At 43.9% G+C, this 18727-nt stretch overlaps 1 protein-coding gene across 2 annotated transcripts in view; it reads left to right on the top strand.

The window, feature by feature from the left end:
- Positions 1 to 18727, top strand: part of ZNF704 (zinc finger protein 704) — a 217127-nt gene that overhangs the window by 180495 nt on the left and 17905 nt on the right. For both annotated transcript variants that reach the window (XM_060115851.1, XM_060115852.1), the window contains exons 4-5: positions 2784 to 3016; positions 16627 to 16727. In XM_060115851.1, coding sequence (XP_059971834.1) covers positions 2784 to 3016; positions 16627 to 16727 — 334 coding nt within the window. The remainder of the gene's footprint in view (positions 1 to 2783; positions 3017 to 16626; positions 16728 to 18727) is intronic.

The raw sequence follows: 18727 nt of genomic DNA, 5'->3' as shown, positions 1-18727 counted from the left end.
TCCCTCTCAGCTTGGCAAAGCTGCTAAAGAAAGATGATAGGAAAAGCAAAAGTGAAGTCATCCCCAAAACCTATTCTAGGAAAAAGGAATTACAGAATTTCACGGAATCCTCGGGGGAAAACAGTAATTTTGATATAACCGTTCTTTTTACCATTGAATATTTTTAATTTGAGAACATTTTTAATATTCCTTTGTATTGAAATGTTAGACTCAAAATAAACATTTTGCTTCTTCAGTACAAACTTTTCTTAGCATAGTTATAAAGAAAGTGTTCATTATGACTTAAAAAATAACTATCCAAATAGTAATCCCAAATTTCTGATATCTCTCATTTATTCTGCAAAGGGGAGGAAATTCTTAAAAAGGGGAAGCAATTTATGATAATGAAGGCTTTTTTTACTTTAGAAATAAAAATTATCTCCAGAATGATTGTATATCAGTGAATTTTGGGAAACTGTTGTGATCCTTTACTGTGCTGGAAAAGGATCATTTTGTTAGGATGTGGGTCGGCAAAGAAGGTGAGATTCAGCAAAATGCCTGTCTGCATTTTTAGCAAACACATGTTTAAGATAAGGAGACGCTGCTCTCTAAAAAATATTATGAATTGGTTCTGACTTTTTTCTGAAAAATTTTCTGAAAAATATATTTCTAGATTCCATGGTCCTTCTGATTAAATAGTGTTTGTTTTTTAAATATTTATTTGGCTGCGTCGGGTCTTAGTTGTGGCACTTGGGATCTTCAGTTCGGCACGCGGGATATTTCGTTGCAGTGCATGGGTGCAGTAGTTGTGGCACGTGGGCTCTCTAGTTGTGGTGCGTGGGCTCCAGAGTGCATGGGCTCAGTATTTGCAGCACATGGGCTCGTTGCCCCACGGCATGTGGGATCTTAGTTCCTCAACCAGGGATCGAACCCCAGTCCCTTGCATTGGAAGGCAGATTCTTAAACACTGGACCACCAGGGAGGTCCCTAAATAGTGTTTCTAAAGGAAATGTAATTCACAGGTAAACAAACAAATTAACTTTTGGCATTAGCATGAAGCAGTGTAACCACACTGTAACAATTGTTTCTTCTCAAAATAATTTCAGTTCCTCATACTTCACATGATTACAGATCTTGCACTATGAACTTGTCTTATTTACAAGTTTATGCTGTGATATATTTATAAGCCTCCTGGGCCTGCCACGTGAGTTTGTCACACCAGGTAGTATTACCTAAGGCCTTACACTGGGCTCCTCTTGAATTCATATTGTAGTGAATGGAGCTTTCTTATTTATTAGAGGCAACTCGGGTCCAGGGAGTATATCAGTCTCTGTGTAGACTACAGGGACTGAGATGCTGATTTGGTTTTTGGTTTTGTTGCTGCTGTCAAGGTGTGAGCCTGCATAAATGACCATGTAATTCTGTTAGAGCCTGGCTTTAAGGAGATGGTCAACTTACTTCTGCTATTCAACTTAAAACTTCATTCATCTAACTGAACTTTTTGCTTGACATAAGTTGTGGAATATTCTGGAAGCCTGTAATTAGGTGAAGGTAGTTGAGAAATTTTTCCATGAATGCTAGTCTGCTATTTGTCTTCACTTCATTACTAATTACACAGTTGTTAACAGCATTTTTTTAATGAGTCATTTTGGGATTTTTTTCCTCCTTGGAGTTAAAATATAGTTTTAATATATTCAAAATGTGCATTAATATGGAGAAGAAATTATCCAAAAAGAAAGTCGAATTTATACAAATGCTAATTAAGATTGGGCATTTTGAAAAGTAAAGCAAATCTTCTGTGATTAAAAGAGCCCCCTGAAGACATTCAAACTGGGCAAAGATCTCTCTATATTAGCAAGCATTTCATTATGTTTTCCCCCACAAGTGGAAAGGTAAAATTCAACACCAATCTTGTCAGTAATTATTACCAATAACTTCTTTTACGATCTCAGCTTTGCCAGAGAGAAGCGAGGATGCTCACAACACAGGGCCTGCAGCCCTGAAGGAGAAAGAAGGCCAACTGGTATACCAGGGTTTGGGGCCCTGGCCCGTCCAAGTTATGTACTAATCATGGTGAAATGGCAAATCACTTCAATTCCTGGTGACTCAGGGTCCTTGTCTGTAAAAGGGGCATGATAATCCTTACCCTGAAAGATAGTGTGAGAATGCATGAGATTGTGTGAATAAGCTTTGTAAGATGTAAAACACACACCAAATGTAAGGAATGATTATTTCTTATAAAAAGCAGGATGGTAAACGGCTTTAGGTAACTAATCAGAAATGCGTTCTCTTAGGTTCTTAAATCTTAGACTAACTCTTTCTATAAATGTATTCCAAGAATCACAGTCCTATAAGAAATTCCTTTTATAGTATTAAAATGCGGAGGTGTGGGGTGTGGGGAAATACCGCAAATGACTTCCCCCTTAGGGATACAGTCCATAAAGCCGGTCTTCCCAAACTTAGGGAACCAGAACATCTTTTTTTCCCTCGTTTTTATGTAATCTCCACTCTCATCCGAAAGAACTAGTGTTGCACAAAGCAACACCCATCAGAAAACTCTTAGAGAAACCTGCTATCGTGTGGCTAAAATAAATGTTTATAAACTATAATGAGGCTTTTTTTTTTTTTTTTTTTTGAAGTATAAGTAGAGTAAAACGTACATGCGCAGCTGTTGCCAACTGCCAAGTGGGCTGCAGGTGCCTTCACCGGCATGGAATCCGGGCCCCCGTTTCCCCTCTGACCCATGCCTGGGCTCCCCGGGGTCCGGGACTGGGTACTGACGCTGTGCTTGTGTGACGGGACAGAGGGCCTGAGCGGATCGTGGAAGGAGGGAGGCGGCGTGCCTTCCAGCACGAGCAGCAGCGGCTACTGGAGCTGGAGCGCCCCCAGCGACCAGTCCAACCCGTCCACGCCGTCGCCGCCGCTGTCCGCCGACAGCTTCAAGCCCTTCCGCAGCCCCGCGCCCCCGGACGATGGCATCGACGAGGCGGAGGCCAGCAACCTTCTCTTTGACGAGCCCATTCCCAGGAAACGAAAGGTTGGTTTCGGGTTTCAGTTGCGGGACGGTGCTTTCCCTCCGCCTTCTAAGGGCGGGTTTGATCCCGGGGTGGTGATTTCGATACTTCTCCAACCCACGCCCCTTTCAACAGGAACAGCCTCTGTTCCCCTCTAATGTTCTCTGAAGTTTCAAAATAAATTAAGGGTCGTGGCTAAAGACAAATAGAAACGACTAAAATATTAATATGTTTCCTCCAAGGACGCATTCCCCCCATCCCATCCCCATCCTCTCCCCTGGTTGTAAGTTGCTGCACTGGTTAAGAGTTAACATCAGATAACCTGGGACCTACCAGTATTTGGAAGTCAGAAAATTGGACTTCAGGCTTGGTTTGGTAATTAACTCACTCTCTTCCTGGCGCTTAACTTCTTCATCTGTAAAATAAAATTAATATGTTTTTCTCTTTTCTGCTTCACTGAGCCCTGAAGCGTTGTTGGAAAGAATATTTTGCATCTTACTTTTATAAAACCAGGTGTGAAATATACATGAAAGCTAACATATAAACGTATGTAGTATATAAGTAATATACCCCAAATTATAGATTTATTAAATTAGAAGTGAAAAAATAGGTCTAATTAATTGATTTTAAAAATTAATTGATTACACTTTTATTTAATCCTCACAGCAGTCCTGTACGGTAAGTATTATTTTCCTGTCTTGATAGGAGGAGATTGAGGACCAGGGAGATTATACATTTAACTCTCTTCTGTCCTGCGGGTAAGGAAGGGCCTGAGCCGCCATTCAAACCAGGTCTGGCTGAAGCAAAAACTCATATTCTTTTCATTCTCTTCACGTACATTTAAATCATTATGTTCACTCACGATTTTAAAAAGCATTTCTGTTTCATTGAATAAAGAAATTCTACTGCTCTATCTAAGAAAACATTCTAACATTTTTTTAAACTCCATGTAAATATGAAACTGTTATTATATATTAGTCTTTTAATTTGCAATTGGCAGCTTCATTATTAATGACTATTCACAAACAAAAATCCAAAGAAAACCCTGAGGATTGCAGTGCAACGTTTTTTTCCCCCCAGTTCATTTCAAAGAGAAAAACAAAGAGATGGCACTGATCCAACACCGTCCCTCCCTGCGTCTCTCTTAGCATCACGTAGCATGTGTAGCAGGGGCGGTGGTGTACGCACTCTCTCTGCCCAGAGAACAGGGCATTAATGTAGTCTGCTATCCTTCCCGGAGGCAGTGGCATGAAGAGTTGCTGTTTTACACTCCAGTCCATTGGGCAGGGGGCCTGGAGTTGTTCCGGCAACCCGTGGGTCCCCGGAGACACTGCGTCTTCGCTTGACTAGATGGGGAGAGAGGCTGGCACTTTTATCAGTGGGAACCCGTAGGCAAGACGGCTGCGTGGACCCGGAGTCTTGTTCTGTTGCTTCAGGCTGCACAGACCTTCTCTCTGGGGCCTTCAGAGTGTGTGGCCTTGGCTCTCATCAAGCGTGGCCCAGCCTTGTGGCAAGGACTCACAACACAGGGAACCCCCGATGCTTGTAAGGTGCGCTGCTGAAGGCCCATCACAGCCTTTCCTTTCTACTCTAGCCACGAGCCAAAATTCATACTCTTGCATCGCAATTAGGTTGCATTAGTCAGACTCGTATTTAAGGTCTGTAGGCTTCAACTCGATTAGGGGATAGTCAAGTCACCAAGGGAAAAGAAAAAAAAAATTATTACTTAGTGGCATTTATTTGAAGGGCACAGACACACTCTGCAGGAGTCGGGGTAGTAGGGATGCATGAACGAGTGAAAACCAAGTTCCTCCTTCTTTCTTTATGACTTCTCCCTCTGGATTCCCCCCTGCCCGCCGTAATACCAATCGGATGAAGCTCGTAGTCCCTAATTTTTAACGAGAGGATTTTACATAGACCAAGTCATTGCCTTTTTTTTATATACAGCAGGTTCTTATTAGTCATCAGTTTTATACACAGCAGTGTATACATGTCAATCCCAATCACCCAATTCATCACACCCACCTCCCTGCCACTTTAGTCGTTGCCTTTTGAACTTAATGGTTCTTTGAATAGTGAGAGTAACAGGAAAGTAGGATGGTTGCAATTCAGTTTTTTTAATGTATTAAGTGAACCAATATTTACTGAGCACCCAGCAAGCACAGTGCTCAATGCCCTGAGATTAAGGCGTAGCCCCTTCCTTCAAGGTTGAAAGTTGGGTGGGTGGACACTGATGTGTAAAGAGGCAATAATAATTATGAGTGGTAAATGCTGTGCTCACGATGTGGTAGAAACACAGTAACTGTAATGCAGCTATTTTAGAGTTTTAAAAATCATATTTCAAAAGATTTCTGAGAGTTCATTGTCTAATCCATTAGGCAATATGTTCTAGTTGGTGAAACCTTCTGAATTCATTTTATTTTCCTCTTCATTCCCTCAGATTCATAATATCCATTTGAGACCAGGGGCAGTTGTGATGGTCATGTATCCTGTGGGGATTGTTTGAGAACCTTCTAGATCAGTATTTTCCAAACTGCAGGTCTCAATCCACGAGTGGGTTGTGAATTGGTTTAATGAGCTGTGAACAGCACATCTTTAATGAATAGGACAGAATAGGGTGCAATGTACATAATCAGGATAAGTACTGTTTCTTGATGCTTTGGTTCAGTTGTACACTTACATGTCTACTGTACAAAATGTATCTCTTACTGTGGCTCCTGGCCAAAAAAGTTTGGAAGCCCCTGTTCCTTATTATAAAGAGGGAACATGTAAGTGGTAAATGAAGGAGCCCTGATCGGAAATCAAAAGATCCACATTCTCAACTCAACTTTGCTACCCTGAGAACTTAAGGAAAACACTTCATCCCTCTCATCATTAGCTTCTTAATCTGTCAAACAGGCAGACAGGCATTATCAAACCTCTCTCAAGACAATCATGAAGATTAAGTGTGACCAGCCATAAGTAGAAAGGGCTTACAAGCCCTAAAACCCCATGTACTGGAATGTAACAACTTTGTAATGGACATTTTAGGACCCCGAAACAAAGGGGGAGGAGGCATACCCTATACTGATTATGAAGCAATGACTCTGATCTTCCTCCTCATTACAGAAACTCCTTATCGCTTTTCCTCACTGTCACCTCTTCCGTGATCCCTGTTCCACTTGTGTAAAGAGGAAGAGAGATTCATTGCCTAGACAAGGCGTTATCGCGTACTCTCAGTAGTAAGCAAGAAACAATTGCCGACAATAACTACATTTGCATATTTTGTTACAGTTTACAAAATGCTTTTAAACGCAGCATGTCATTTAATCATCACAAAAATCCTTGGCCGAGTCATATCCCTATTGAGCAGAAGAGTCTCACTGAGGTTATGTGAATTGCCCAAAATCCTGTAGCTTATAATGTGTTAGAAATAAGATCAGTTTCGTTGAAAGAGCAAAGATGAAACTCTTGAGGCAAATGAATTGAAGGAATCCACATTTCCCTCTGCCGCCCAGAAGAAAACAACATGGAGAGAAAACAGACCCAGCTACAGCCAACATTACATGGCAGGGTGGGAGCGGGGTGCAAAGGGTTCGCAAAGAACTTGAAGACAGAGAGCGGAACTCCAGGCTGTCTGATGGGGGCGCGACTTCCCGCAGGAAGCGCCCATCGCTCTTAACAGGCCCTTCAGCCAAGGTACGGGGGGTGCGAGGAGGGGAAATGAAAGGCTTCTTTCTCCCGGCTCTGGAGATCAGCCAGTCAACTGCGTCAAGCCCCGTTCTAGAAGAATTTTTCCTCTGGAATTTCAGACGGACAGTACTTCGCAGCTGCTCGGAGAAAAGCCTGGTCGTACGAGCCAGGATTCTGGGACTACGGGGAAGGTGCAGTTCCCATCATGACCACAAGGTGGTGGAATGGCCCTAAATACAGCCGCTCCGGGCGTCTGGGAGAAAACAATTCTCTGGAAGGCCAAGAATTAACCATCAATTCCTGACGACCTGTAGAAAATCAAGAGGGGCTGATAGCTAATTACTAACGTGCTTCTTTCCATGTCAGATTCCTGGTTCAGTCAGATTCTGGATTTGTCCATTGCTAAACAGGATAAAACAGTTCGGGCTCTGGAATTAGCACCCCAGCTGCCGTACTCGTGTGACCTTAGCAAATCACTTGACCTCTCTAAGCCTCAGTTTCCTCATCTGTACAATATGGAGAATGATAGCACCATATTGATCAAGTTGTTGTGAGGATGTGTGAGCAGTAAATGCTGGCTGCTAATATTTCGCTTTCCTTTTTACCCATTTGACAACAGACCGAATGGAGTTTGAGAACCGTGGGTGTGGAGAGAGAAGGCTGCCTGCCTCCATCCTCCAACCTGACCCATCCTGACCAGGTCAGGGCCGCTGCAGCCCCTCGGCCATCTCAGCCGCCTTGGGCTTATTTAGGGTTAATGGAAGAGACCAGACTATGTCAGGTGAGGGGTGAAGGAATCAGTGACAGTGGCAGAAATCAGGGCCCTGTGAGGAAATCTGACTCAGGACTCTGCATTTCAGAACATCAGCACAAATCAAAGGCAATCACGAAATTCCAGCCTTCATCATTTTCATTTATTTCACAGGTGTCTTGACCATGAACCACTTTACCTGTGGACTAGAGAGAATCTCAAGTCAGAGAAAAAACAGCTCAGTTCACATAAGCTGCTTCGGTCATAGTTGTACAGTAGTAAACAGTAAACAGTAGAATTAATCATTTGCTCCATTCTCCGTGTTCAGTCTTTCAGAATCAGAAAGCAGTGAATCACTTTACATTGTGAATGACTGCTCCGGAAAGGAAACAGACCCCCAAGGCCCTCACGAATACGCCTGTTGCCAGTCTCTGCACGGATTTAATTCCTAACCCACTAATTTTGAGCAGAGAAGTGCCTTCTGTAAGAAGAACTGCTGCTCCAGAAATAGACCCATCTGTTAGAACTGCTGGGGAGGGCGGTGCTAAGAAAAGCAGCTCAGGGTCACACTGTACGGGTTTCACGGTGATGACACAGCATTGCCAGCCAGAGCCGGGGAGCTGACTGACCTCAGGGAGGATCAGGGTAAAGAAGAGAGATCTAGGCAATTCAATGACAGCATCTTAGAATAGTCTGCCAGGCAGTGTGTGGTCCAGGAGCTCGAAAGACTTCACAAATCACCAAGCCCAGGCTCAACCTTTCCAAGTTACAGGACCGCTTGATCATGTCTGGAAATGTACAGATGTCCCCAAAGGTGAGATGCACTTTTAGAAATCACTGATCGAGAAAATATATAATGACTAGGGATTTCTATTATTTCAGGAATACTTTTGTTGTGGTTTTAGAAATCATTTTAAATCTACTCTATATTTAGGTATCATTTCCACATGATAAAATGAACTTGCTTTAAATGTATAGTTCAGTGAGTTTTGACTAATGTCTCCACCTGAGTAACCACCACTGTGATCCAGGCCAGCGATCCTTGTGTCCTCTTCACTCAGATGCCACCCCCCAACCCAGACAGGCAGCTGCTGCCCTGACTTCTGTCACTAGAGATTAATTTTGCCTGTTGAAAATGGAATCATACAGTGTGCACTTTTTGGTGTACAAAATACCAAATGTTGGCAACAGGAACTCTCATTCATTGCTCTTGAGAATGAAAAATGGTACAACCACTTTGTAAAGCAGTTTGGCACTTTCTTATAAAGGTAAATATATATTCACCATATGGGCCAGTAATTCCACTCTTAGTATTTACCTAAGAGATAAGAAAGCATGTCCACAAAAACACTTGCAGACAAATTTCATAGCAGTTTTATTCATTGCCGCCCCAAACTGGAAACCTGTGGTACGTTATAAAACGGAATACTACACCACAATAAAAGGCAACTAATGGCTGAAATAAGGAACAGTGGGTGAATCTCAAAAAAAAATTATGCTAAGGTATAGAAGCCAGATCCAAGGGGATACATTCTGTATTATTCCATTTACAAAAATCTTTTTTGTTATTTTTAAATTTTATTACCACAGAATCTATAAATGGCACGTACAGGTGAGAGAGGTTTAATCCCTGCTTGGTATACATTGGAATTTACCTACACACCTCACAGATCCAAAATCACTAATCTTGTTCAGTCCTCTTGTTTTACGAATAAAGAAAGAAAGTCCCGGGCTTCCCTGGTGGCGCAGTGGTTGAGAGTCCGCCTGCCGATGCAGGGGACACGGGTTCGTGCCCCGGTCTGGGAAGATCCCACATGCCGCGGAGCGGCTGGGCCCGTGAGCCATGGCCACTGAGCCTGCGCGTCCAGAGCCTGTGCTCCGCAACGGGAGAGGCCACAACAGTGAGAGGCCCGCGTACCGCAAAAAAAAAAAAGAAAGAAAGTCCCAAGGTGGTGAGGTGACAGGTGTAAGGCTGCTCTCCCAGTAAAGAAAAGAATTGGAATCCCTACAACTTCTAAACGGTTACTGATTTTTTTAGGACAGCATTTATCAGCCTTTGGAACCTGCTGAAGGTCTGAGTAGACGTGTTGGTTCTGAAAGAGCTGTTGCACAGCCTCTGCCAGGGGCGTGGCTTCCCATAAGGCAGGCTGAGGAAGCATGTGTGATACAGCACACTCACCTGTGCAGGATAATTGGACCCTCTTCTCTCTGGGAAGCTTGGATGTATGAGTGTCCACCCCTCGCCCATCCCAACACACACACACACACACACACACACACACACCAATCGCCAAATAAAACATACCTCAGGATCTTCTCAGTTGCCTTAGAAAAGGCAACTTGATGCTAACTCCAGGCAGCTGTCTGGTAAACTGGTCATGTGATGCTCAAAGTCATGCTTATGTACCTCCTGGAATATAGCTGTAATTGAACTTATCCCTGGACGTGTCATATAACACTCCCAAAATCCAGCTGTGTTTGCACTCTTGGAACTGAAGGTGACCTTCAGCAGTCATCTTGTCAGTCCTGTGTACCAGTCTGGGTTCTATCAGGAAAATAGAAACTACTCCATGTACCCTGAGTATGAAATAATTCAAACCCAGCATGGATGTTTGCCATGGAAAGGGAAGCAGAGAGAAGATGAAGAAGGAAGCCTTGGTCAAAGATCTTTCTTGGCCAAAGAAGGAAACCTATAGCCCCAAAGCAGTCGGTATGAGAGACATTCTGGAAGCTGCTGCAAAAGTGATGAATCCCCAGGAAGTTCTTTCGAGCCATCGTACGTAGCCCACAAGGCCAAAGTTGGGTGGTTCTAAAGAGCTTTCCTGGATGCTGCTGTGAATGTCACACTGGGCATGTGTGAGATTCCGTGAGTCTGCTTATAACTGCCAGGAACTTCAGCTTAATCAGGCAGATGTGTGGAGGACCCTAGCACGCTGTGCTTCCCAACCGACAGTGACCTCTCTCTACCTCGGACATCCCAGCTTTGTGAACGTCTATTTGAGCTGAGAGGAGAAGCCAGGACTGAAGCACAGATGGGCACGTTCAGACTTGGAGGCTGCAACTCCACCGGCAGCTTTGCTTGGTTTGGCCTCTTTGGACAAGCTTGGATCCATGTGGCAATCTGGGTGTTTATTTAGCTATTTTTTCCCCTGTTCTCCTCCTCCCATGGCTGGCTTTCCTTTAGCATAACAGTGAATAGTCTGTAGACAAAGGATTTGTCTCCATTGGATGTAGTCAGGGGACTTTGAAAAGTACTTAAGCACCATTTAAGGGGCCTCTGGTTCGACGGAGAACATTCTTCACCTAGGTAGAGAGAAGTCACTTGATTTCATTAAAGTTAGGTGCTCATGCTAGTATACTTTTATTCTCCAGAAATTAATCAAACAAGTGTTATAGGGTGACTTTCATTTTAAATTTAAAATAGGGTAATTTTTATGTTTGGAAATTAATGTAAAAATAAGATACCCTTCCCCAGTATTTCTACCATGCAATTTCTACCATGTAATTATTTGTATTACATACCCTCCCAAATATATAATAATATTTATATTCTTTTATAACCTACTTTTTCCCCATTTCAATCAAGGTCCTGGGGGAAGCTGGTGGTGTTCTCAAGTGGGGTAATTGAGAAGAGTTTAATGAAGAGGCTCTTTGTAAAGGTGTAGATAGGGCTAGAAGGAATCAGAAGGGGTGGTGTGGTACCCCACGGGCAAAAGAGAAAAGCAAGGAGGAAACAAAGTTGATCATTTTTCTTCATTTCCATTACCTAATTTTCTTTGGGCAACAGATTTCTTTGGAGCCCTTAGCAGGGGCCCAAAAAAGTATGGGCGTAATTGATGAGATGACACACAAACACTTGCAATCGGTAGGGCTCCAAATTCCAAGGGATTTAGAGAGGATGTTGGTCAGCTTCATTGTATTTGGGGGATCCGATACCTCTATACCAGCTATTTCCTCCTAACTAAGGAAAGGAGTTATACCAATGACATTTATTTTTCTATAATCAGTACCAAGTTTCAGTAATCAATTCAAGAAGTAAATGCTTGACATATTATTGCAAGGACTAGGAACAGAATGTTATACATAATACTTGTTATGGCACAAAAATACCACTGTAGGGCTTCCCTGGTGGCGCGGTGGTTGAGAGTCCACCTGCCGATGCAGGGGACACGGGTTCATGCCCCAGTCCAGGAAGATCCCACATGCCGCAGAGTGGCTGGGCCCGTGAGCCATGGCCGCTGAGCCCGCGCATCCGGAGCCTGTGCTACGCAAATGGAGAGGGCACAACAGTGAGAGGCCCGCGTACCGCAAAAAACAAACAAACAAACAAAACAAAAAACTGTGATTGTCATTTCCTAAAACAATCAGCAGTTTGACCCACAAAATTCCTAAGATGTAGAATGAATTTGGCTCTAAACGTTGTGTAGTACTATTATATTAATTTCAAAAGACTTGATCTAACTGACTAATTGGTAGGAATCATCAAGTGATACTGGATAAGTCACATATCCCTTCTTAAACCACTTTCTTCTATTTGTGCTGGTCATACCACACTGTCTGGATTACTACTACTTTCCCCACCCTCTCTCTCTCTGGCTGCTCTTTCTCAATCTCCTACATGAAATATTGGATGCTGCAGTATCCTGGGCCTTCTCATCATCTCTAGCTGCACTTTTTTCCCTAGATGATCTCACCCAGATCTGTTTTAAGAAATCCTTCAGCTCCTGACTCCAAATGTACGTCTCTAGCCCTGATTTCCCCTCAGTTCCAGGCTCACAGATCCATGGTGCTACTTGCCACCTCCTCTTGATCAATAACAGGGATCTCAACATTAGCATATCCCACACAGAACCACAACTCACAAAGCTATAGAAGTCATCTTTGACACCGCCCCTTTTAACATTCCTCATACGCAGCCCAACAGCAAGTACTGTTAGATCTGCCTCAAAAATTGATCTTTTTAAAAAAATTTTTATTAGAGTAGAGTTGATTTACAATGTTGTGTTAGTTTCAGGTGTACAGCAAGGTGAATCAGTTATACGTGTACATATATCCACTCTTTTTTAGATTCTTTTCCCATATAGGCCATTACAGAGTGCCAAAATAGATCTTGAATGTGTCTACTTTTCTCCATTCTCACTGCCCAAACCTTCTTCCAGCCACCCTCTTCTCTGATCTGTGGGAGCATCACACTGGTGACCTTACTTTTCTCTCCCCAGAATAGAGTGATGTTTTCTTAAAGCCTAAATCATATAATGTCGTTCCCCTCCTTAAACCCCTTCAGTAGCTTCTTTATTTTAGAATAAAATCCAAATTCCTTACCTTCACCTACAAGACCCTGCATGAGCTGACCCTCCTTGTCTCTCCACATTATTTCAAACAGATCACAGCCTCTCTCCTTTCCCTCTAAATTCACTGTCCTTTCTGGCCCTACAATATGTCAAGCTCTTCCCCATCTTCACACATTTGCATTAACTCTTCCCTCTGCCTGGAAAACTCTAGCTCATAGCACGACCGGCTTCTTCTCCAACCTTCAGGTCCCAGCTCAGAAGTCACTTTCTAGAGGCTTTGTCTGACCTAACGCAGCCCACTCCCATTTCCAGTGACCTTACCATACCTGAAACAATCATCATTTATTATCATTTCTCTCTCTCTCCCACTAGGATCTAAGTTCCTGGAGAACAGCTTCTTTTCTTTCTGGAAAGAAAAGAAGTCACTGGAATATTCCTTGCTAAATAGCTACCTGGTTTAATGAATAAAGGAATACCATCAGCAAAAAGGCTTGGAATGAATCAGAAAGTGTTTTCATCTATCATGACTTCATTTCCAGATGGATATTTGGACTCTCAGATACCTGTAATTTTGGTTTGAGTCATTAATTCCCTTAAGTGGAAGATAATTTTTAATAGTATAGCTTCATTGTTTGAAAAATGGGCAGAAAGCACTCCTAGGGGGAGGATTTGTTCATTAATACTGTTAAGTTGTTATATGCTTTGAATAAAAAACACCAAGCAGAATTCTTTTTTGTGAACCTTGGGGTTGGGGTGGGGGGCAGGGCAAGATTTAAACTCTCCCCCTTTGGCCCATCTTACATCTCAGGCGTTTGGATCAGTGGCTCAAGGAGATCAGGCAGCCTGAAATTTGTGAACTGTCTCCTTAGAATAAACACCGATGCATCAGGATCATGTACTTTAAAGTCTCCTAATTGTGTCTCTGCTTCTCAGCTCCCTTCACATCCCCCTCTCACCTTCTGCTCCATCTCTTCGCTGCTGCAGCTCCTAGAGCTCAGTACCGCCCATTGCAGCGGGGAGCACAGGCAGGCTGTCTGAGATGCCTGGGAGCTACAGTGGGAATGGCTAGGTTGCTGTGTCAGGAATGATGGCCACCTGGCCAGAGCCCCTGGGACCCCTAGGCCACTGGGCTCATGAAGCCCACAGGAGGTGTGAGCTCCTTCTGCTGTCACTAATCTTTCCCAGCAGACTGTGGCCATGTGCCACTTGCCACGCTGAAAGTGACCATTCCCAACACACAGGATACTCCTCACTCCGGGAAGTTGCCAGGTACCTTGTTTCAATCGAGAAACCTAGAGAAAGACTTGGGTGCGGGGGCGGGGGTGGCTGGCTGGATCAGGATATTAATCCCATCATAATAGCTGATGAATCATCCTCTAAATGTGTAAATGATTGCTTTCTAGAACAGGGCTTGAGGGCAGAAATCCTACTAGACTTGTAAACAAAGCTACATCAATTCTGTCAGTTCAAGGAAGGTGTCATGACTGTTATGTTGATTGGTCAGGGTAGGCTTACGGTTGAAACAACCCATTTCCAAACGTCAGTGGCTTAACCCCGTAAAGGACTTCTCATGTCACAATCCGATCAGGTCAGTGGGGGTGGTGAAGGGGTGTCTCTGCCCCACATAATCCTTCAGGGACCCAGGCCCCTTCCTCCTGGTACAGAGGTTCTTAACCTGGAGTCCACAGGTCCCAGAAAGGGGGTAGACAGAATTCAGGGAGTCTGTGAACTTGGGTGGGAGAAGAAGTATATCTTTATTGTCATGAATCTTTTAACTATAATTTAGCATTTCCTGCAATTATGATCGAAGACATCAAACCACAATAATGTTAATGCCACCTGTGACTTTAGTAACAATAGAAATCATGGATATTTTCATATCACCTTACAATTTTAGCAGATATCATGAAATATCATTTATGCTTAACACTACTTTGAGATTATGGTAGTTACTAGACTCACTTAAAAATCTTGTTATTTAATGGGTTAAAGAGTACATATATTACCATTTCACAAAATTTTTAAATATTTTGATAGCTATTTCAGTACTCTTGCAGTTTTTCATAATCCTATGTATTTTATTTTAAACATTAAAAAACATTATTCAAGAAGGGGTCCATGGGGCTTCCCTGGTGGCACAGTGGTTGAGAGTCCGCCTGCCGATGCAGGGGACACGGGTTCGTGCGCCGGTCCGGGAAGGTCCCACATGCCACGGAGCGGCTGGGCCCGTGAGCCATGGCCGCTGAGCCTGTGTGTCCGGAGCGTGTGCTCCGCAACGGGAGAGGCCACAACAGTGAGAGGCCCGCGTACCGCAAAAAAAAAAAAAAAAAAAAGAAGGGGTCCATGGAATTTAACAGACTGCCAGAAGAGTTCATGGCAAACAAAAGATTAAAAATCCCTGATCTAAACAACAAGGTCTGACTATATAGCACAGGGAACTATATTCAATATCCTGTGATAAACCATAATGGAAAAGAATATTTTAAAAAAAGAATGTGTGGGCCTCCCTGGTGGCGCAGTGGTTGAGAGTCCACCTGTCGATGCAGGGGACACGGGTTCGTGCCCCAGTCTGGGAAGATCCCACATGCCGCGGAGCGGCTGGGCCCGTGAGCCATGGCCGCTGAGCCTGCGCGTCCGGAGCCTGTGCTCCGCAACAGGAGAGGCCACAACAGTGAGAGGCCCGCGTACCGCAAAAAAAAAAAAAAAAAAAAGTGTGTGTGTGTGTGTGTGTGTGTGTGTATATATATATATATATATATATATGTATAACTGAATCACTTTGTTATACAGCAGGACTAAACACAACATTGTAAATCAACTATACTTCCATTTTTTAAATATTGAAAATTTAAAAATCTCTGATCTAGTGGTTCTACTGTCCCCTAAGTCCCTGGGTATCCCCTACCTCTAGTCAGCAGAGCGGGCTTGGGTGACATTGAGAAGTAGTTTAGGGACGAGGCTTAGAAGGAATGTGCGTCACTTCTGCCCATGTTCCCCTGGCCCTGACCCCACCTAACTGCAAGGGAGGCTGGGAAGTGAAGTCTAGTCTGTTCCCAGGCGAAAACGAGATGGGGCTTGGTGAGTACATGGAAGTGATTGTCACCGTGCCCATGGAAACAATTAGCAAACAGACAGCAGTCCAACGACAAGCACCCTCCCTGGAGAGAACTCACTCCCTGTCAAATTCACTCCGGGAAGTATAATCATAATAAGACCATAATAGCTGCCATTGGTTGAATAATTGCTCCCGTCAGTATTGCGCTAAATGATTCACTTTCATGACCTCATAATTAATCCTCATAATAACCTTATGAGACAGGTGCTATTGTTCCTACTTGATAAATAAGGAAACCAGGACTTGAGAAAGGCAGTCCAGAATCGGTGCTCTCAATCACTGTGCTGGACTGTTTTGGAAAACTTCTGAGGTCCTTGTAAGAGAAGATGGAACTGTATCCTGGTGGAGAGAGTGGTTCCTGGAACCAGACTCCCAAACTTCACATCTCAGCTTTGCTGGAAGCTGGCTCATAGACAGGGCAAGTTTTCCTGAAGCTTTCCATGAATCTGTAAAATGGTGATAATAATAGCATCCATCTTTTAGGACTAAGTGAGATAAATTCTTAGACTAGCACCTGGCACATGGTAAGTGCTCAGTGAATGTTAGACACTGTCATTAATGCCTAAATGACACTGTGACCACCTTAATGAAAGTGAACTAAATGTTCCAGCAGGGCTCAGTATTCACGAAGGATGCAAGTAAATCTCTGAGGTCACCGAGATCCTCACCAGCCAGGGCGTTTCCTAGAATGGTGTGCTGAGTTACAGTCAAGAGAATGGGATGCTGCTACTTTTCTAATGAAGGAAAAAATTAAAATTGTTGGGTTAGTTTTCATTTTAATGTAACTTTCTCTCCCATTTATAGAACTCCATGAAGGTGATGTTCAAATGCCTCTGGAAAAACTGTGGGAAAGTTCTGAGCACTGCAGTGGGTATCCAGAAGCACATCCGGACCATTCATCTTGGGTAAGGCAGCCCTCCCTTCAGAGCTTGGCGTATCTCCATCAGTTCGATCCAGGGTCACTTGCACTCAGAATTACACACCACACTGTGCCTTAAAAATTCTGAACACAGGACTAGGGACTAAGCCAGCTTGATCTTCCTAATCACCATGGAGATGCCCACTGCAGATCATATAGGCCAGTATGCCAAGTGGAAAGAAAGTGGACTTAAATTTGTAAAGCCTCCCTGATATACTCACTAAGTCAGGGGTCCCCAATCCCAGGACCGAGGATTGGTACCAGTCCGTGGCCTGTTAGGAACCGGGCCGCACAGCAGGAGATGAGCGGCGGGCAAGTGAGTGAAGCTTCACCTGGATTTACAGCCGCTCCCCATCGCTCGCATTACCTCCTGGACCATCCTCCTCCACCACCCGCTCTGTGGAAAAACTGTCTTCCAGAAACTTTGGTCCCTGGTGCCAAAAAGGTTGGGGACCGCTGCACTAAGTGTATTAAACAAGTCACTGCTTGGAGCCTCAGGTCCTTCTGAAAATGAGGCTAATAATATCAGCCCTGCAGGGGCATGTGTGAGGGTCAAAACTAAAATGTATGTTAGAATAATTTGTAAAAGATGGACCACTAGGGTAGGGTAGGGTAGGGTAAGGTAGGGTAAGGGGTCCTTGAACCCCCTGAAATTGTCTGTAAAATTAGATGTGCACTTTTTTCCCAATGGACTTTGAGCCTCAAAGGCAGATATAACCTGAGAAGCGTTTAAGAACCACAGTGACAATCAGTGCTGCTGTTGCTGTTCTTATGACGCCTGATGACCTGCTCTATCATTTTCTGTTGCCGAAATAAGTCCTTTATTTGTACAACTGACACTTCCTTGTGTTATATAAAAACCATTCTAAGGAAAGATGAAACTAAGTTTCTAGCAACAGGGATTAGGGGGCCACTCCAGAGGGACAATGGTAGTTCAGTTGCCTTGTGCTTTAGTCTCTGGGTTTTTCTTGTCCAGGGATCTGGGACTGAGAAGAGACCTTGAGAAGCTGTAAGTCATAACCAGTGTGCAAAAGGCAAATCCAAATACATGACCAGCCCCCAAAATGCTTGGACACAGAGGAGCCCTTTCAAAAAGATGAGTGTTGAGAAATAAACACTACAGTCACTTTGCCCAGCAAGGGATAAATTTAGGGAATGCATCATCCATAAAAAAAAAAAAAGTGGTAGAAAAAGAAAACAAGAACTGGTTCTAAGGTGATTTTGCTGATTGGTGTGGATTGGCCTCTTCAGTGACTGGAGAGAAGCAGAGATCTATCTCCCTAACCTGTAGGCTTGGGATGCTGGAGACACAGCCAGACCCTTCCAGGGCTCAGCACGTGGAAAGTCACCAAGCGCCGTGGGTGTGGCCCAGCAAAGAAGGGTGTCTGCTCCGCTAGCCTGAGGGTCCACCTCATCCTCCAGGAAACACCACACTGAACCACTGCGGGGCAGAATGCGCTCCTGTTCCTAAAGGCTTCGAGAAGGAGATCCTGCGGCTTCTCCCCTCAAACCTCACTGTCAGCACAGCTCACAGAGTAACTAGCTCAGAGTTCTTTAAAGGTTTAGGCAGGGCTTCTGGAAGCTATAATCAGGACCTGGGGTATTTGTTTTAAAGTCCCTCTGCCCAACGATTCGAATCCTAGTCAGCACTACACAGAAACACATGCCACATATATGTATTTATAGACTATAAATGGCATCACAGGATTTTCCTTTGAGCTTCCGGGGTGCTCTCATGGTGGGTGAAATTCAACGTGCAGCTGCTGTATTCACTTCCCTGGGATTCCCTTTTTACTCTGTGTGCTTCACATTGCCTTGGTGAATTAGGATTCACATCCCTGCCAGCCATCGCACAGGCATGGGCCTGGGTTAGCAGGATTCCAAGGCTGCTCTGTATGTATATGAAGCTGTCACGGACCTGGGTAGGGGTCGGAAGGGGACCGCCTTTGCCTTAATCCATGTCCTCCATGATGTGACTGTAGCAGG

This window comes from Mesoplodon densirostris, chromosome 13 (assembly GCF_025265405.1).
Source record: "Mesoplodon densirostris isolate mMesDen1 chromosome 13, mMesDen1 primary haplotype, whole genome shotgun sequence".
Classification (NCBI taxonomy): Eukaryota; Metazoa; Chordata; class Mammalia; order Artiodactyla; family Ziphiidae; genus Mesoplodon; species Mesoplodon densirostris.
This window is presented reverse-complemented; position numbering and strand designations above follow the sequence as displayed.